Source organism: Mya arenaria, chromosome 3 (genome assembly GCF_026914265.1).
Source record: "Mya arenaria isolate MELC-2E11 chromosome 3, ASM2691426v1".
Lineage (NCBI taxonomy): Eukaryota > Metazoa > Mollusca > Bivalvia > Myida > Myidae > Mya > Mya arenaria.
Window position 1 is genome coordinate 47,084,789 of NC_069124.1, and position 21,475 is coordinate 47,106,263.

The 21,475-nt window shown below is 35.2% G+C and overlaps 1 protein-coding gene and 1 pseudogene across 1 annotated transcript; one reads left to right on the top strand and one right to left on the bottom strand.

The window, feature by feature from the left end:
- Positions 1-770: 770 nt before the first annotated feature.
- LOC128229052 (uncharacterized) lies at positions 771-6,513 on the top strand. The gene is made up of 8 exons (XM_052940698.1): positions 771-1,056; positions 1,346-1,589; positions 2,081-2,197; positions 2,367-3,003; positions 3,891-4,056; positions 4,249-4,471; positions 4,655-4,832; positions 4,996-6,513. The coding sequence occupies exons 1-8, from the start codon at positions 809-811 to the stop codon at positions 5,619-5,621; spliced, it is 2,439 nt and encodes an 812-aa protein (XP_052796658.1). The 5' UTR covers positions 771-808; the 3' UTR covers positions 5,622-6,513.
- Positions 6,514-9,928: 3,415 nt separating this feature from the next.
- On the bottom strand, positions 9,929-20,592 carry LOC128226823 (uncharacterized; annotated as a pseudogene).
- Between the last annotated feature and the right edge of the window lie 883 nt (positions 20,593-21,475).

Here is a 21,475-nt window from a genome sequence, read left to right on the forward strand (position 1 = left end):
AGTACATACTTTGTTCAAATAAGACTTAAAATGATATATAAATATAATGAGTAAAGTTTGGGATTGCCTTTGTATGCCACTCTTACGTTGCGCAACTGGCATTGTTGATGTTCATTCATCAACTTTGGCCGGAATAATGGCCTTTTTTATTAAAGAGACGGGTAGTGGTGGTTTCTGTGTCCTCTGTACACACTTCTAGTTTCAAAATAGGAAAACAGTTGTTGTTATTGTTTTTTTGTTTTTTTATCAAACCATAGTCGTAATTTATGAGATCATACACAAAACTGGTCCAAATCAGAGACACTTGGACGTGAATTGTACTACTTTTTGAGAAATTATTCGTACAGAACCTGTTTTAGGGGGTTATCCAGAACAACACGAGAATTTTTCGCGAGATTGGATTCTAATGCATTCTAATATTTCTTTTAGAAATAGACTTTCATTTATAGTTTCTTTAAATATCAAAGACAATAAAACTTTACTAAAATACAATCAAGCTGCGAAGAAATACTACATTTATTCAGTGTAAAAGTTGGTGTTTGTATGTATGTAAATTGCACATAATCAAGGCAATGATTAATGGTCATGTCGGTGACCTCCATAATTATGTTAATCATATTCAGAAACCAACGTAATATCAAAATCTGACATACATTAATAAGAACACTATTACGAACACCAAGCAAGCGTAGTGAGTTACGACAACTGTATGCTCTGTTGTAACAAAAATCTTATATTGCTTGAAGTGTATGTACATCGATATTTAGACTACTGCTTTTTCTTTCCACTCAGTAAGAAATAAGCAGACATGCAATTAAGTCAATATTTATTTAAAATGTATTCGCGGATTTTGGCAACAGTTTTTCTAGTGACCATTTGTGCGACATTGAACCATGGCAATACAACAGTTGGAGTGACCACAGCACCCACTATTAGGACGGACGGTTTTTCAGAGGGCATTTCCGACACGACCGCAGGCTTAAACGAGGTTACTACCACTATAGTGCAACACTCTTGCAGGACAAAGTTAAAACCCCGTGGAGAAGGAGAAACCAAGTGAGATTTGACCTAGTTTATTTAACAGCCGTCTTTATTATTATTAATTAGTGATCAGTTTACCTTTCGTATAAAGCTAAAGGTACAATTTTGTATGTTTTGAACTTGTTTATAAAATACAAAAAAGTTAATTGTTTACGATTAGCATTGTGAACATTGTATATAAATGTATAATGTATTTAAATGTTACCTGTTAAATTAAAAAAAAAAAGCCTTGTCCCGATAGTTGACTATGTTTAAACAAAACATCATTGTTATTTAACTTTATCCGAACCATACATGATTTCAGTACAAAACCATCCATTACGAAAAGCAATGCCGCTCTATTACTTTTGCTCGGATTTGGTGGATTTTCGATTTTGGTGGCTGCCGCGTACAAATCGCTCCGGAAGTACGTGTATCACGACGACCATAATCTTGATACAGTGTTTGACGCCGGTGGGAGGGTGAGCCTCAGTCTCACAGCCGTCACTGTCACCTCACAGCTCCTCTGGCCAGCTGACTTTCTTCAGAGCTCCACACTCACCAGCAAGGTAGGTAGCCACGGAGTCAAATGATGTGTTTGTAAATGTATCCGATGATCCCAGATTATTTGGTGTAATTGGAAAGGGGATTATACGCAGAGAAAGAATATGTAAAACTATACCGAACAAAATACTACAAACAAGATAACTTGGTCTCGAAATATTGCAAAACAGGTCAAATAACGTTCGATTTATATTGATATTTTTTCGGTCATTTGTTTTAGACATTGATAATCCGTAAGCAATTTCATTTCAAATGATACCAAAATTATTTGAGTTAACAACCAAGGCATCACGATTTAAAATAATAAACAATAATTTTTTTTAATTCGTTTGCCTAATTTGCTAATAGTCGCCCTATGCCTTATTCAGACATATTCTGAAAGGAGTGATGGTAGAATAAAGCTATAGAAACTTAACATTATTCGTCGAGGTTTGGTTAAGAGTAATGTAGAAAATTCTTTTTGGTAAATTATGTCTCCATGTATCTTATTTTGCAGTCGGGCCTAGGGGGAACTCTTTGGTTTTCGATTGGCATTATTGTGGACATATTGCTTTTTCCTGTTTTGTCCATCTTTTTAAAGACAAGAGCTCCTGGTGCAAAGACCTTCCCACAGGTATATGTTTTTAATTTGGATCTGTGTGTAAGGAATGTTGTAGAAAACATGTAAAGACAGACAACTGAAGTATTGTATGAAAATGAGAAATACTGGTAACAAATCTGAAATAATCGAAAAAGCGTGACCTGGTTTCGCCGCACTACGGCGTTTCTTCTTTATTATTTAGATCGCTTATGCTCGATTTGGGGTTGCTGGGCACATTATGTTTTGCATCCTAGCCATGACCTCCAGCTTAATCGTTTGCACAAGCATGCTGCTCGCAGGGAAGAGTGCTCTTGAGGTTCTTACAAAAGATGTTAACAACGAGTTCATTTTTCTGGTACTCGCCTTCTTATTCGGGTCATATTGTATGATTGGCGGATTAGGAACGACTTTTTACATTTCATACTTTAATACAGCGTTGACTTTTCTATCAGTGACAGTATATGTCCTGTACACAAGCTACTTTCCCTCTGAGGAAATAAAAGAATATTCGAGTATGGAGGCTCTTTATACGGCAGCAGTTTGTGTTGAAGCGCCTGAAACAAACTACGAGCAATCACACGCAACGTTTCGTACCGAATCCGGTTTGATTTATGGCGTTGTTCTATTATTTATGGCAACATCAATTAGTTTCACAGACCAGGCTAATTGGCAGAGTCGCATAGCTGCAAAACCGTCTGAAGGAGTATTGGGATTTTTTATGGCCGCATATTTGTGGTTAATGATAGCCCCTTGTTTGTCTGTCACTGCCACAACCACCTACTTTGCAATGAGTTTGAAAAACGGTACGCACCTACTGTCAGAGAGTGAAATTGATAACGGTGAGTGAATAAAAAATAGCCACATGAGACTTAATGTGAACTATTTATTACTTGCATTGATTATCTTTAAAATATTGAGATTAATCGATACAAACCAAAAAAGCATGAGGTATAATTGTGGTAAGGCTTATATTTTGGTTCTAAAATGTTTCGCGACAAGAAATATGAGGAGTTGCCCTTTTTCTTAGAGACAGTGATTTTCTTGTACACAAGCCACTTTCTATGTAAGGAAAACAACAAATATTCGAGCACGGATACCCCTTGTTTTCTCCTTTTTAAGATCATCTATGAATTGCTAGTTATTTTCAAGAGCAGGTTTTCTACGTTCTGCGTGTATTTGGATATCTCAACAAGACTTTAAGATTTAACTTTTGTAGGTTACGACTGTCTGTACATCCAATTTGTATTCGAACAAACTGGTCGCTAAGCCAGAAAAAAAACATTTATACTAGAAACCAAAGATATTATTTCCGTGTATAGCCCCTATATCGTTGAAGATGGATTTCACTTTGTGTTTTATTTTCTTTAAACAACATTTGACAATCATATTTATAAAGAATAACAATTTTACAACCAAATATTAGAAATGAACGTATACAATACCTGCCTGTTAATGATTTTTTTAAAGAAAAATTAACTTGTCTTAATGTTAATCGTTATTGTGTTTAACTTGTTCAACCCGTGGTTAAAATATAGATTGTGCAACTATAATAGATCTTTGATGTGCTGTATGAAATTTTGATGTTTTGTTCTAACACTTGAATATATAATATTTTGCTACTTTGCATAACTTGTTTACTTAATTTATTTATAACAAATGGGTTGATGACGATATCCATTGTACAAATAATATATATGTTTAAGCATTCTTTTTCCCGTCATTAAAGGATATATTACCCCGTTTGTGATGAATTTCCTGCTTGGAGAGACAGGCGGCTACCTGCTTCTAACCATGTTGATGATGGCTCTCATGTCCACCGGGTCAGGGGAAGTGATGGCCATCTCGTCCATTGTAGTCTATGATATCTACAAGACTTACATTAACCCATTCAGGTAAATAGTCTCATTAATGAAGCCTTTGACTTACTTGTGAGTTTACAGCTATTTCAAGTCGATTGATTTAGGATATTTTTGTCGCATCTGTTTAACTTTTGTCATACACATTTCACTTTATGTAAAGATATGCCGTTCATGTGGTTCAAAATAATGTTCTTTTATTTGAACCATCGCTATGGTGTTTGATAGGCAAAATCTTTCACCTACGAGTTGTGTCTTGTGTGGAAGACAAAAACATCTTTCGGAATTAAAAATGGACGGAGACTTTTGCACATGCTCTTCGTCGATTGGTTGCAAATCGTGTGAAGTGGACATTACTACGCGCGCGTGTGTTGGAGTTGATAAGGTTGCTTACACGTGCAGCGTTCATGGGGACTACAGACGATATGAAGATGGATTGATGCATTACAAGGTTAATAAGAATCATTTTTACTCATATCAAATTAAATAATATCATGATATCTATTCAATATTTCTTTAAAAATTGAGGCCTGGTTTTTCACTTTTCTACCTAGATATTCGTTGTAAATATTTTCATTGGATCATTGGATCATGTTTTACAAAATTACAATAAAACACTTTTTTTAAATTTTAGAGTTGGTGTATGGTTTGGGTAGTGATTTTAATAGTACCCTATGGATTGCTGATTTCGGAGACGAACATGAATGTGAACTGGGCAACCCTTGGACTTCAGATTCTGACATGCCCGTTCCTTATGCCGTTGTTTCTCACAATCACGTGGTCAAAGGCTACGGCAAAAGGCGTCATTTCAGGTAAATGACATTATTTTCTGCTGGGTTTACAATCATTTTCTTTGAAGAACATCAAAATAAATTTCTGAATTACATGAACTTAACATTTATAGATATCGAACATTACATTGCATTATATTACAATTGTATAAATAGTTTATCGTTTACTGGTATTTTTATTTAGGTGGCCTGTTGGGCTTATCCGCATCAATTTCTGGAATGCTCATTATGGGGTCGAGATATGAAGGCGGACTCTCAAACTTCTATGTAAACACAGCCCAGGATTACAGTCTCCTAACGGCAATGCTGGCAGGGTTCGTTGTAAGCGGTGTAGTCTCTGTCATCGTTTCCCTGTGCACACATACTATTCGTTCAGAGGCTGATGCTATTCTAGAATGGGCGAAAACTATTAATATTGACAACCCCATCAACCCATTTCGGCTCATTTATGAAGAAGAATTTGCCAAAGCTGAGGTTGGAGACATAATTACGGCAAAGACGATGGACAAAGTATTCAGAAAGGCCAAACTCTACGCTGGCGTGCTCGGAAGTATAAGTTTGGTTATATTTGTCGTCGTTATTCCGGCAATTGCTCTAAACTCTGGCGTCCTTTCATTTGACGAATTTACAGCCTGGATAAAAGGCTACCAGACCTACTGCTTCATCTGTACGTTCGTGGTGGTTGTCCTTCCACCATTCGAAGAAGGCTATCAAATTTGGCTCCGCTACCAGAAGAACAAGCGAAATAAAACGTCGTTGGTATGCACCGCAAAACAACAAGACTTGAATGGAGAAAGTTGCAAACTGTAGTTTGATGGTTTCATGTCAAGGGAATATATCCAACATTTCAACAGTATCAAGGAAAATATTCCATAATTTTTCAAAATATGAACGATTTATGAGTGAGAATTGTGTAGATATTAAAGTTGTGATTTTAACAGAATGAATTGATAGTTTAAGGACAGGACAAGGTAGTAAACGAAACAAAACTTAAACAACTTGTGGCAGCGCGTTGAGTGAGGTGATCTTTAAAAAATCGTTAATATAATGTATGTGAATACTTCGTTTAAAGGGCAACAATATAAAACATACGACAGTGTATAAAATATTAGGAATGCCAATATATATTTGTCTTAAAATGAACATTGGTGTAGTTAAATTTACATTTTCGTGGCAGCGCCTGCTTTTGTAACAAAACGCTTTGAAATTTCCCAATAGAACAAACGACACAAACAAAAATACACGACTTACGTAGCATCTTAAGGTATACGACCCGCAAGTATATTAATTTCGGATGCACGAAAAGACACAAAATGAACACTTAACTGTTTAGGCAATCCATCCATAATTATTACCGAACATTTACACTGATAAAGTTTTATTTTTAAGCTACACTAAAATACTCCTTGCATCTGGTGGGAAATAAACTCACAACCTTCCGGTCTACAATTCGAGACTCTATCGCAGAAATATACTTACATTGTACTGTGTTTGTTATATTTAAAAAAAGTTTACATCAGGAATCTGGGATGTATACGAAGCCAGAGTCTACTACAAGGTATGACCATTGTGACTCGCTCACTCACTTATAATGTAACAAGCATATTTTATTTCTTTATATTCAGCAAGATAGTCTTATTTAACAGAAATATAGCCAGACAAATGTATATGCCATGTTCTGCTAGGAGGTAAAGTGGCGCATTCAAACAGTACCATATTTATTCACATTTTATTCTTTAATGTATGTAATTGAGTTTTCCGACATTCTCTGAAACTTAAACTCACATTTTCTGAAAAGTAGTTCCAAGAGCCGGACCTATTGTGCCTACGTAGACCCTAGAGTTTGATTCTATTGAATAGTTTTAAGATAAGAGCTGGTGATTAAGTAACCATGAAAAGTATATTAATTGACAATATAATATTTAATTAATATATGAAGATCTCTCAAAATGACGATTAGTACAGTTTTTTTAGCCCAACCAAAGAACTGGTGTTAGTCACTTTTTGTCTATGATGCATGTACATATAATGTGGTATTTTTAACCTTCTGCCCCCCTTGGCAATCATTTGCTTGTTTAAAACACATACATACAAATTACGAATGTTCGGATGTTTTGACCAGTCAATCATTGTAGCCGATTATGTTAACCAGGATTGTACTTTCATTTCTGTATAAATCTACTAATGGCTATCGCCGCCACCATCCAAGATAGATAACAATAATAAATAATAGATAAAATTTCTTCTACAGTTTAGTTTTACTTTACTCAACACACGCACACATCAAATGTTGATACACTCCCAAATCAGATTTACCACAATTAACAATATTGTTTTAATATTCCAAAAAGGATGAATAAATGTCGAAAACAATGGTTCTTATGAAGGATACCGAGTTTAATTTGAAAGAAATGCATATAAAACACGGTATTTCTACCTTATGAGACAGAAGTAGACCACAGTAAATCTTTAAGCATTCACGAATCATGTAATATTTTGCGCATTCTGCTCTTAAATACATGGTTACAATCTTGTTATCAGTAATTAATATTTTTCATCAATGCATTATTATGAAAGTAGTTAAAACCAGGAGGTTTATCAGTCAAACATTATGTTTGTTACACATGTGTTTGTACTGATTTTGAATAAGAATGTCACTTTAATATAACATTTATAGTCATTTTTGGACAAATAAGAATATGATATATTTCAGCAGCCGAAAGCCTTTAAATTCCTAAACCGAAGATAAATCAAAAATAAGAAGAACTAAAAAGTTAAATATGTTCCTTAGCTGATTTGAGTGATCCTGTATAAATTTCCGATTGCATAACAGACCCAAAATGTCAATTACTTACTCACTCAGCTGATGCTAAAAGTTGTTGTCCCTCTCAAGTATTTCTTTAGGTAATTTACATAAAAGTCTTGGTCTCTCGAGTACGTTTGATGCATTCATAGATTCATGAATAATAATCAATCAACGTTCAATCTGTGCACACCTGGGAGCGGTAAGAGTGGGAAGAAGTAATGAAAGCAGTGCAGCTTTTATTCTACGAAGCTTATTATGATAGTCCAGCTAAAATGACACCATCTGTGCACATTTGCTCACAATCAAGTTCCTTTCTTAAGGGGGGGGGGGGGGGGGCATTCTTTTTAGAAAATTACAATCTTTTTATAGGTATGCATTACTTTCAAAGTTTTCTACATTCTGTTGAAAACGTCCGTTGATGAATGTGGATTAATTTGTATTTCCTGTATAAAAACAGAAGTACTTCGAAAGGAGACGTGTATGCATTGTTTATAGATGTATTTTAACATGGAAGGACTCACAGGGTTGGTTTTATGGACTTTTGACAGGCATAACGTTTTTGTTTGTGTTGTTTCACTATCATATTTAAAGCTTTTATTGAAAACTTGTATGTTCCATAAAACAAAACTTGTCTGTATATATTCGGGTGAGGGGGTTGGGGGAGGGGGGGGGTCGTACATGTCCGACATTTCATGCAGGCCAAACAAGCGTAACGTTGTTCAATAAAATGTTATATGTAATATAACAGTGTTTTCTGATGGCCCTGAGTTATTGAACTCAACCTAGGCTGTACGCGTAGGTCAAGACTTCCCTAGGTTTTCCTGTTCCTGGCTTTTATCAGATATATTGGTCAATTTATGACGGTTATTGAAATTTAAACTATCGTTAATTTATTATCAAGGTAAGCCCTCAATCATTAGGATTCATAGATGTATTTTTGAAGTTTTGATATCCACATCGATATGATGTACATGTTGCATTTGTATTAATTAAAAGGTATACTTTTTAAGCATGGATGACATTTTTGGTTAACAAAATTATGAATCTTCTATCATTAAATGATATATCAAAGGGAGATAATAAGGCAATACTAAACTATGAGTATAGTTATTTCTTAAATAACACAATGTTTATATCAAGAAAACTCTCGGTGAAATTTATGTGCAATCGTAACATTTTGTAACATTAAAATGAAACTTTAATAGTATCAATGTAAGGTTTCAATGATGGATTGACTTAATAGCTTGGTGTGCATTTTGTGCTTTTAAATGTGTGAAATTCGGTGTTAAATTTTCTGTTGTCGGTTTTGTTACTCCACTGTACACCTAAAACTAATAATACTTCGATTTAAGTACTAATTACAATAATTGAAATATCCGCCTGGTTTAATTTGCATGCTAGCTCATAGGATGTGGTAACATAAAAACTATATTTCGAGCTCGAGACGTTTTGAGAGTCAATATCCAAAAATTAGTTCAGTGGCGACCAAAAATATCTTGAGTGCCCTGTCGCCGTGCATGCGGTCATAAACTAACAATGAAGCGATACAAGTAGTATCAGGCACGGGTATGCGTTATCGTATCCCGAATACGAGCGAAACTACCACGTGTGGCTGCGCTGATTTACGAAGGTAGGCCTCCCTCTCTACTGCCAACAGTAGTGTTCGTAAAAATGCTTCAGTAGTGTCCCGTACTAAGTCAACTCTTAGAAAAATACATCATCGGGAAACGTGTCTTCAAATCGCACACTTAATTTGGAATCAATGGCACGATTCGAGAAAATGACTGCTGACAACATACATGTAAGTATTGATCCACTGCATTAAACAGTGTCAGACCATGTTTCAGATTGTACATTTAGGCATCATACTCACAAATAATCAAAATCTCTGAGAGCTCCATTTACTATAATATATGAATTTTAATGCCTGCAGACCACTTGTATATTTGTTTCATTTTAATGGCTTCTTGATCATATTAATAACCAAACAAAAAGGAACATAAACCAGTTGAAGCCTGCTCTTTATTTGAATTGAAATCGGATGCAAAATGACCTATTTGCAATTCTTCTGATGCAAAAATAATATTGGGTCACAGGTCATCCGAAATTATAAGACATACTTGTGAGTCGTATACCTTTAGATGATACGTAAGTATTTTTGTGTGTCTTGTGTTCTATTTGGAAACAGCAAAAGAAGGCACTGTCTTTTTAAATTTACCTACAACAATACAACAATGTCTATGTTAAGATAAGTATATTGTTACATTGTATATCGAATCGTATATCGAATCTTTTATGGACTGTCGTTGTATTTTATACACATTGGTCTAGTATTCACATACATTAATCGATTCTTTAATTGATAAAGTTTCTAAAAAGAAAATCACTCAGTCATCAACGCACTGCCACAAGTAGTTTAAGTTTTGTTTAGTGTCCTTACTAGTCCTGAAACTATCAATTCATTCTGTTAAAAATCACAGCATCAATATTTACACAATTCTTATTAGTTTCATCAAATACATTTTGAAAGATAATGAGAATTTTTTTCTTTAACACAGTTGAAATGTTGGATATATTCCTAATTTAAACAAATTTTATTCAACATATACAAGCAAACTACACATAATATATATACACACACACACAAGTTGTATATAATATTGAAATGGATTGGAACGAAAGCATAGCAAATAGATCTCTTCTCTGTTGGAATAGAATTATTCGTTTACCAGAAAAATGCGTATGATTGACGATTAATCGATATATATGTTTTATGCGAGAAAGAATGTTATTATGCTACATAACAGAACTAAGGATTGTGTGTTTCGATGTAGGTTAGATAGTTCAGACACGATATATAATAGATACAAAATAAGCACAACTTATTGTATAAAGGATATCTAAATAGGGTGTGGAAAGATATTAGGAAGAATAGAAGTTGGGTACGGACCATATGGGGGAAACTTTGCCAGTCAGGTTATGATCAGAATCGTTTCGAGTTTTGTATGAATTAATGAACAGTATCAAATATTTTGCAGTTTTTCTCGTTGTTTAGGGTTGGATCGCCATAGAGAATGAAATCAATGTTAATTTCTGTGAAATTTGACATATTACGAATGAAATTTTGTCGAATGTCCGTATATAAAGGACAATGCATAAAATAGTGAGTACTACTTTCAACTTCACACCACTCGCAAAGAGGAGAGTTGATAATATTTTTACAATAAAGGTAATAGTTAAGAACACTGCAACTAGTACGCAGTCGAGTGTGAAGTACTTGCAATCGGCAGTTACCGTAATAATAGTAAAGCGGGCAGACTGGCAATCGACTACAAAGAGAATACTTAAAGGATGCAATAAAACGACAATCCCGTACAACTTATGGAAGTTCATTTCAGGCACGTATAGTTGAAGGTAAGAAAGACGAAAAGTAAGAATCAGTGCGTGACTTAACCGTTCGTATGTTACATGCATTGCGAAGTAGATAATTATGTGAACTACAATTTAAAGGTGTAAGGGATGACAGATATTCTGGGGCCGTTTTTCATTTTATAAAAGAGACATAATTTGTGATAAAGGCGTCTCTCTGACATAGCAGGCCAACATAGCTCCGCATTTGAGAACATGAATCGAAATTAACCTAGTAACCCCACTATTCTACCTGACGGAACTTAAGCTTTCGCATGATGCATATTCTTTTAAGAGCTTTACTTCTGATATACTCAAAGTGTTCATGCCATGTACAGAAAGAACCAAACGAAGACGTAATGCGAATTAATTTCCGAGATTTATTGACCATACATAGAAAAATCTGGATAAATACGCGGAGTTTTCTGGAGTACAAAATTGACTTAGCTTTTGCAGGATTTAAGGTGACTAGCCATTTATCAGCCCATGCACTGATGATATCAATGTCTCTCTGGAGTATTTCAGTGGCCCTTAAGGGCTCGTCAACGAGAATATAAAGGCTAGTATCGTCTGCAAATAGTCTTACATTACTTCCAATTTTGACAATATTGTCATTTATAAATATCAAAAATAAAAGGGCTCCTAGAATAGAACCTTGGGGTACACCAGCCTCAAGAAGACCCAACCAGACATGGAGCCAGGGAGAACTACACGTTGTCTACGTTTGCTAAGATACTTACTAAACCACGAAAGTAAGTTGCCATTGATACCAGATTCCTGTAGCTTTAAACTCAAGCCATTGTGCCAAAATTTATCAAATGCCTTACTGATATCAAAGAATACTGCTCTAACCTCAAGGCCATTGTCTAATGCCTTATAAATTGTGTTGTAAAGGTAGGAAAGCTGATTAACAGTAGACTCGCCTAGGGGAAAGCCTGACTGGAACGGGGTAAAAAGGTTTATGTCACGAAGGTGATTAAAGAAGTGTTTATATATTGCCCTTTCGAACACCTTTACCATTGTATTATGTAGGGAGGACGATAGTTAAAAGGAAGTATGGGATCATCCTTTTTGAAAACTGCACACACGTTGGCATCTTTCCACGGTTTTGGAAATCTACCGATTGAGAGAGACATATTAAAAAAGGAACACAACGGGCGAGCTAAAGAGTGTGAACATTCTTTTAGGAATCGATTGTTTATGTCATCAGGTCCTGAAGCTTTATGAACAGGCAGTGATGATATAATGTCAGTGATCTCACTTGGTAGCACTGTTTTATTGTCAATTTTGCGAAAACTGTAATGATGTTTGGCTGGCGGGACAACGTCACCGCTATCATCTAATAAACATTGATTTTTTAAAGTGAGTATTGAGAATTACAGCTTTACCAGCGTCATCTAGGCAGAGTTCACCGTCAGAGGGATCATGGATTGCATTAATGCTTTGCTTCGGATGATGATTAACAAACGACTTCAGAACCGTCCACCACCTTTAAGAAACGGCACAGAGCATTTTTTCTGAGAGATTAGAATAATAGGTTTCTTTTGCCTCACGTATGGCCAAAGTTGTTTCATTCCCAAGCTTTCGAAATTTACGCCATAGTTGAGTTGAGTTTGTATTTTTGGCCTTACTATAGTAACGATTACGTTTGCGAATAAGATATTTACATGTAATGTCATCCAAGGTACGTCATCTGGTCGAATTACGACAGTTTTAATCGGGATACATCTTTTTGCGTAAGTCAAAATGGCATTGGTAAAATTGTAAGTGTATATATTGATATTTAAATCAGAAAGAGAGTCCCAATCTGTTCCATCGAGAAGACCACGCTACTCATCGTAGTAACCCCTATCGTATCATTATACTTGTCTCGAAAAAGAGGTTGACTTACATTTTGCAAATTTAAGAATGCCAAATATGGGACAATGGTAGCGAATATATGATGGAAGAAAAATATCTCCAACACCGCTATTATAGTTGGCAATGAAAATCAGATCTAGTGTGGATGCGGTACTTTCAGTGAAGTGAGTTGGCTCTGTTATAACCTGCGATATACCATATAATGAACATAAAGTTTGAGTACGTATGGAGTAACTTATATTGCTTGTGTTGTTGTTAAAGTCATCAGTGATGATTATATCACTAATTCCTGTATCAAAGGCAAGTCCCACATAATCCTCTATAGAATCCCAAAATGCGGCAGAGGAGTCAGGGGGTCTGTAAAATGTACCAAATAATAATCTCTTACGGTTATTTAGTATGATTTCGACCCATAGACATTTGAGACATTGGAGCTCTAAAACAGGACGGCGCGAGTTATAGAATCTTTGATGAAAACACAAACATCACGATGACTGTCATCTTGTCTATAGCATCTCTCAATGTGTGATAACCATTAAACGATATAATTTTGCAAAAAATTGAATCATTTAGCCATGTTTCAGTAAAAGCTATGATATCAAATCCACTCAGTTCTGAGAATAGAATATCTAATTTGCTGTGTAGACTTTGCACATTGTTATGGAGGAATGATGTTGTGAAAAAGATAACTCTGAAATTGACTCTGATGTAAGTGAAACTGAATCAGGGCCAGGATTTCGGTGAACATCACCAGATAATGAGATAAGCTCAACAATCCAACATTCAACAACTACAATTGAAGCAAAAACTGAATAGACGGGTACAAACCATAACCCATTACCGCGACATTTAATCTCGTTAGGTCGGATTTTTAAAAGTTATTGGTTTTGGGTGCGGAGCATGGTCTGTTTTAAGGGAAATCAGAGCTAATAAGCTACACAGGATTGGAATAAAAAATTTAAAAATGATACCGTTTTTCCAACCTCACCTGACGTATAATTGTGTCAAACCAGCTGCCGGGGTCATATTACAAGATAGTTTTATGAAATAGAGTGAATAAGAAACAAGTTTAAAATGACCGCCGGTACTTTGATATTGACGACATTAAATGTCACTGTTATGTACCCACAAGCTATCATTAAGCAAATGGCATGAACACTTGAGAACAGAAGGAAAAGAAAGAAGAAAGATGAAATCTTAATTAGAATATATGAAACATGATTTTTTTTCAAAACAATGTCAAGAAAGAATGTTTAGGAAATGGAGATGGGAGTTACAATAATGTCAATTTTAAGATGTGATGTAATAATATAATCAAGTATTTAATGAGCTTTTAAAATATTGGAAAATTATTATTGGGTAGAACTATGCAACTGACTATAAAAATCGATTAATCGAATAAATAATGCAGACAGATATTGTTATTCACATTAAACAATACTAACATAACCATTTTAACTTCAAAATATGGTAACTATTACACAAGCATTCGATGCACATAATTACATTGATAAAGGCATAGCTTATTATGACTATCTAATGTAGTCCATTGAACTGTACAGTTGAGTACACAGCTCAATTAAGCGAATAAGTAATATAATCAGCTATCGTTATCAATATTGAACAACACTAATATAATGTTTTTAACTCTAAAGAATGGTTATTATTATACAAGCAATGGATACAATTAATTAACATTAACATTGATAGAGAGGTTAACGTATCATTACTATCAAATGTTTGCAGTGGGTACAAAACACCTTTAAACGAATAATAATGCAATCATCTATCGTTATAAATAGTAAGCACTACTGGTGAAAACTTTTAACTTGAAAATGTGGTAACTTTTAAACAAGAAATAACTGTACATAATTACCATTGGGCAGGATTAACTTCAGCTAAACTGATCATATGCATACCGACGTATTTATAATCAGAGCATTTGATTATCGGACCAGTAATTCATTCAAGTCTTCTTGTTTTGACATGGTAACCGACAACGTTTCATTTCGCTTGTTCTTCTTGTAGCGGACCCATATTTGATAGCCTTCTTACAATGGTGGAAGAAAAACCACCACGAACGTACAGATGAAGCAGTAGATCTGGCAGCCTTTTATCCAGGCTGTAAATTCGTCAAATGAAAGAACACCAGAGCTTAGAGCAATTGCCGGAATAACGACAACAAATATAACCAAACTTAAAATTCCGAGCACGCCGGCGTAGAGTTTGGCCTTTCTGAATACTTTGTCCATCGTCTTTGCCGTTATGATGTATCCAACTTCAGCTTTGGCAAATTCTTCTTCATAAATCAGCCGGAATGGGCTGATGGGGTTGTCAATATTAATAGTTTTCGCCCATTCAAGAATAGCATCGGCCTCTGAACGAATAGTATGTGTACACAGGGAAACGATGACAGAGACTACACCGCTTACAACGAACCCTGCCAGCATTGACGTCAGGAGACTGTAATCCTGGGTTGTGTTTACATAGAAATTAGACAGCCCGCCTTCATATGTCGATCCGATAATGAGCATTCCAGAAATCGATGTTGGTAAGCCCAATAGTCCACCTTAATTAAAATATCAATAAATGATTAACGTTAGAAGTATGAAGTATGCTATTGTAATGTTTCAAGTGCATACTATATCATTATATACTATCATGGCTATATTCGATATCTTTAAACGTTTGTATAATTCAAAAATTAGCTTTGACGTTCTTTAAAGTTAATGATAATACCCCAGCAGAAAATAATGTCATTTACCTGATATGACGCCTTTTGCCGTCGCCTTTGACCATGTTATTGTGAGAAACAAAGGCATAAGGAATGGGCATATCAGAACTTGAAGTCCAAGGGTTGTCCAGTTCACATTCATGTCCGTCTCCGAAATCAGCAATCCATAGGGAACTATTAAAATCACTACCCAAACCATACACGAACTCTAAAATACATTTACTTCTATTGGTTAAAAGTAATCCAATGAAAATAAAACAAACGAATATCTTGTTAGGAAAAGAAAAAAAACAGGCCCTATTTTTTCTTGCAGGACAGTGTATTCATAATAAAGAGTTATAAAGAAATATTTGATATACATACGATATCATTTCTTTTTATTTAAAACTGATTGTCATTTACCTTGTAACGCATCAATCCGTCTTCATATCGTCTGTAATCTCCGTGAACGCTGCACGTGTAGGCGACCTTGTCAACTCCAACCTGCGCACGCGTAAAAATGTCTATGCCACACGATTCACAACCAATCGACGAAGAGCATGCGCAAAAGTCTCCGTCCATTTTTGATTCCGAAAGTTGTTTTTGTCTTCCACACAAGATACAGCTCGTAGGTGAAAGATTTCTCCTGTCCAATGCAAAGCGGTAGTTGATATTAGGCATATTGAATAATAACACAATGTAACATAAAATTAAAACTTCATGAAAGGCAAGCATTTTTCCCCATAAGCTTAAAGGAAATCAGTAATGTTCAAGTGCTAGATGTAATGTATATGTCAAATGTTAAACGGATGCCAAAAAATCGTCCGAAATCTACCAATCTGAATAAACTGTTAATCACAAGTAAGTCAAAGACTCCATTGACGAGACTACATACCTGAATGGGTTAATGTACGTCTTGTAGATATCATAGACGACAATGGACGAGATGGCCATTACTTCCCCTGACCCGGTGGACATGAGAGCCATCATCATCATGGTTAGAAGCAGATAGCCGCCTGTCTCTCCAAGCAGGAAGTTCATCACAAACGGGTTAATATAGCCTTTAATGACGGGAAAGTGAATGCTTATTAAAGTAAACACTAGTGAAACAAACCTTTTAGTGAATGGGCGCTAGGTGCTGTTTTAATAATGTTACCTTTCTTATGTTGTTGTTCTACAAAATGTTTAAATGGGATATCATTGATAAATGAAGACTTCAGGCACGTGTCAAGTAGTGAACAATTTAACTTTTTGCTCATTTAAAGGCACACGGATGAAATAAAAAGAAAGACATACATATTTATGATTTGTAAATCGAACATCGTCATCAACTCAGTTTTTACAATAAATTACGCATACCTGTTATGCAAAGTAGCAAACAAAAATATATACGAGTGTTTTTACATAACATTTCAATTGCATGCGTACATACGAGTTTATTTATTTTAGTGGTAAAACCTTTATTGAAAGCATGCAATGATCAATCAAAACAAAATTACGTTCTCACAATTATTAAGAAAAGTGAATCCTTAACAAGCATGTATTATTGTATACGTTCATTTCTATTATTTGAGTGTAATAATTGTAAACTCTGTTAATATTTTTGAATGTCTTTGGTTTCTAGTTATGCTATTTCTGGCGTATCTACCATTTTGAATATAAATTGGATGTACAGAAAGTGTTTATCTACAAAAGTTAAATCTGAAAAATCTTGAAGTATAAATATCTGAACACAATGGAACGCCGAAAACCTGCTCTTGAAAACAATGATCAGTTTGTAAATGATCTTAAAAATGAAAAACAAATATGCTGTTGCATAAAGGGCATCCATTCTTGAATATTCTTTGTTTTCCTTACATAAAAAGTGGTTTATGTACATGACAAACACTGTCACTAAGAGAAAGGGCAACTTTATCGTCACGAAACAGTATAGAACCAAAATATTAGCGCACCACAAGTATACATGAAATTTCTGATTGGCATCGTTTATTCATTATTGCAAGTAATTAATAATTCAATAATTCTCTTGTGGCTAATTTGAATTCACTCACCGTTATCAATTTCACTCTCTGACAGTAGGTGCGTACCGTTTTTCAAACTCATTGCAAAATAGCTGGCTGTGACAGTGACAGACAAACAAGGGGCTATCACGCACCACAAATATGCGGCCATAAAAAATCCCAATATCCCATTAGTCGGTTTTGCAGCTATGCGACTCTGCCAATTAGCTTGGTTTGTGAAACTAGCTGATGTTGCCATAAATAGGAGAACAACGCCATAAACTAAACCGGATTCGGTACGAAACGTGGTGTGTGATTGCTGGTAGTTCGTTTCAGGCGCTTCAACACAAATTGCTGCCGTGTAAAGTGTCTCCATGCTCGAATATTCTTTGCTTTCCTCAGAGGGAAAGTAGCTTGTGTACAGGACATATACTGTCACTGAGAGGAAGGTCATTGCCGTATTAAAGTATGAAATGTAAAAAGTTGTCCCGAGTCCGCCAATCATACAATATGACCCGAATAAGAAGGCGAGTACGCGAAAAATGAACTCGCTGTTAACATCTTTTGTAAGAACCTCTAGAGCACTCTTCCCTGCCAGCAGCATGCTTGTGCAAACGATTAAGCTGGAGGTAATTGCTAGAATACAAAACATTACGAGCGCAGCAACTCCAAACGAGCATAAGCGATCTGAATAACAAAGAAGAAACGCCGCAATGCGACGAAACAATGTATAAAGTGATAGGTAGAAGAACGTAAACCTGTATCAATATAACATTTCTATATTTTTTAATTGGTTGCAATATATATGTTCTTAAAATATAACTCAGTAAAAATGCATGTTTTTTTCGAACAGTTACATGGTCTAGTTATAGTAAATGAACTTCAACAGAAGATATTCAGTTTTAATTAAAAAATATACCTGTGGGAAAGTCTTTGCACAAGGAGCCCTTGTCTTCAAATAAATGGACAAAACAGGAAAAAGCAATATGTCCACAATTATGCCAATCGAATATCAAAGAGTTCCTCCAAGGCCTGACTGCAAGAAAGATACTCGGTCACATAACTTGACCAAACCTCGGCCAATAACGTTAAATTTCGATAGCTTTAATCGACCATCATTCCTTCAAAAATAGTTCTGAATACGACATGGGGTATTTTATTAGTAATTCAGGTAACCGATATACAAAAACAGCTTATCATTGGTTATTATATTGAAGTTTGAAGCCTTAAAAGTGACCTCATATTACTTTGGTAGCATTTGAAAGGAAATTGCTCACTGATTGGCAATACGTAAAACAAATGATAAAAACCCCATTTAAGCTACAATTATTTCAGTTTGCATTTTATTAATTTCGTTTTTATTTTAATTGAAATCGAACGTTATTTGACCTATTTTGCAATCTATCGAGACCATGCAATCTTGTTTGCAATATTTTTTTCGGAATAATTTTACATATTCTTTCTCTGCGTGTAAAATCCTTTCCAATTATACCAAAACAATCTGGGGTCATCGGATACATTTACGAACACATAACGTGACTCCGTGGCTACCTACCTTGCTGGTAAGTATGGAGCTCTGAAGAAAGTCAGTGGGCCAGAGGAGCTGTGAGGTGACAGTGACGGCTGTAAGACTGAGACCCACCCTCCCACCAGCGTCAAACACTGTATGAAGATTGTGCTCCTCGTGATACACGTACTTTCGGAGCGATTTGTACGCGGCAGCCACCAAAATCGAAAATCCACCAAATCCGAGCAAAAGTAATAGAGCGGCATTGCTTTTTGGAATGGATGGACTTATACTGAAATGATCGATTATTTGAACAAAATTAAATATCGGGACAATTGTCGCATAACAAGTTATGAACGTTTATGAATATTAATGTTGAGAACATTAAGTTCAAAAATTAGAAAAAAAGAAGATAAAAAGGAAATTCGAAATTCACTAAACATTTATTGTACAAATAGTCGCCCATCGAACACAGATTTTATCGTCATATATTATTGTAAAAACAACTGAAGCATGATTTTACAGAGGGAAATATTGTCAAAATAACAAATATTATAAAAGTAAATATACCGCTCAGCAAGGGCAAATCGTTAATCATAATTAAGACACACAATGATACAGTTGTTGACAGATTATTGTAAATATATGTATGGTTAATTGCTGTTTACATACGGAATACACTATTTAGTTGTAAACACACCTCGAAAACCTAGCTTAACAAGCTACCTGTCCAAAAGAGGCACAGAATGGGACATCGAAACTGACAGGTGTAGCCCACATAAGTGGCATATTCTTAGAGAGATTGTTTGGAGAGCAAAAAAAGTCAGTCTGCTTTCTTGTAGCTCTCATTTTGCAAATAGACATGATAAATTGTAAACGTAAATAAATATCATGGACTTGGAACTTGAGTTGAGATGAGTTGGACACTTAGAAAGTTCTTGTAGCGTTACGCTACACACGTTTGTTAGTAATAAGTTACTAAGATGTAGCATAGGAATAAATAATACATGTACATGTATATACAACGTACATAATGCCAATTGTAAACATTTAACAAAATTATTAAATTTTCAAATTATTAAGCTATCTGCGAAAGGTAAACTGATCAATTATTAAAGCTAATAAAGACGGCTATTATATAAACTATGTCAAATCTCACTTGGTTTCTTCTTCTTCACGGGGTTTTAACTTTGTCTTGCGGGAGTGTTGCACTGTAGAGGAAGTTACCTCGTTCAAGCTTGCAGTCGTGCCGTAAGTGCCCTCTGAAGAACCGTCCATCCTAGTCGAAGATGTTGTGGTCAATCCTTCTGTTGTGCTATCATGGTTCAATATCGCACAAATGATCACTACGAAAACTATTGCCAAAATCCGCGAATCCATCTTAAATAGTAATTGATAATAACTTGCATGCCTGCGTATATCTTACTGAGTGGAAAGGAAAAGCGGTAGACGAAATGTAAAGCAATATATTTTTTTTCGTTGCAACCGATCATACAATTGTTAGGTATTGATGGTTGGAGTAAGTATTTGGGAGTAAGAGTGCATTTTTGTGGTTAGGTTTCAATGATTGATGGATTGCCTGAATAGCTTAGTGTGCATTTTGTGCTTTTTAATGTGTGAAACTCGGTGTTTTATTTACTGTTGTCGTTTTTGTTACTCCACGAATTCCTCAAAATAATAATACTTGAGTGCCCTGATCACCGTACATGCAGTCATAAAACGGCAATACGAGGAATTTAAGCAACGGTTTTACGTTATCGTACCCCCGAACACGAGCAAAACTACCACGTGTGGCTGCGGTGATTTGTAGAGCTATACATTTCTACTACCAATTGAGTCGATAAAATGCGACAGTAGTGTCTCGTACGAGGGTCAACGATTTGGAAAAAAAATCACCGGGAAATGTGTTTTCAAATCCCACGACTAGTTTTTAATCAAGTGCACGTTTCGAGAAAATAATTTTGTGAGTATTGATCCATTACATTGAACAGATACAGTTTCATACAATATCGCTGAAATCGTAAAAATGAGCGTAAGCGCAGCTAGGAAATTGGTTTAAGTTTTGTAAACATGCAAGGTTCCCTTGTAGCTGAAAGATTGGAGTTTTAGCGACATAACCTTTCATGTTTGGTGTTGTTTTGGTGACTATAAATCCCCGCTTTCTTGGTTTGTTTGAATTCCTTTGAATTTAACATGTTACAACAATTAACTACTACGAACATTATTTACCATTATGTTATAGATTGAAAATTCAAAAATCCTAACCACAAATAATAAAATTCTCTGACAACTAAAATAACCATAATGTATGGATTTAATGCCTACTGACCCATCATAGATTTGTATCATTTGAAAGGCTACTTGGTTATA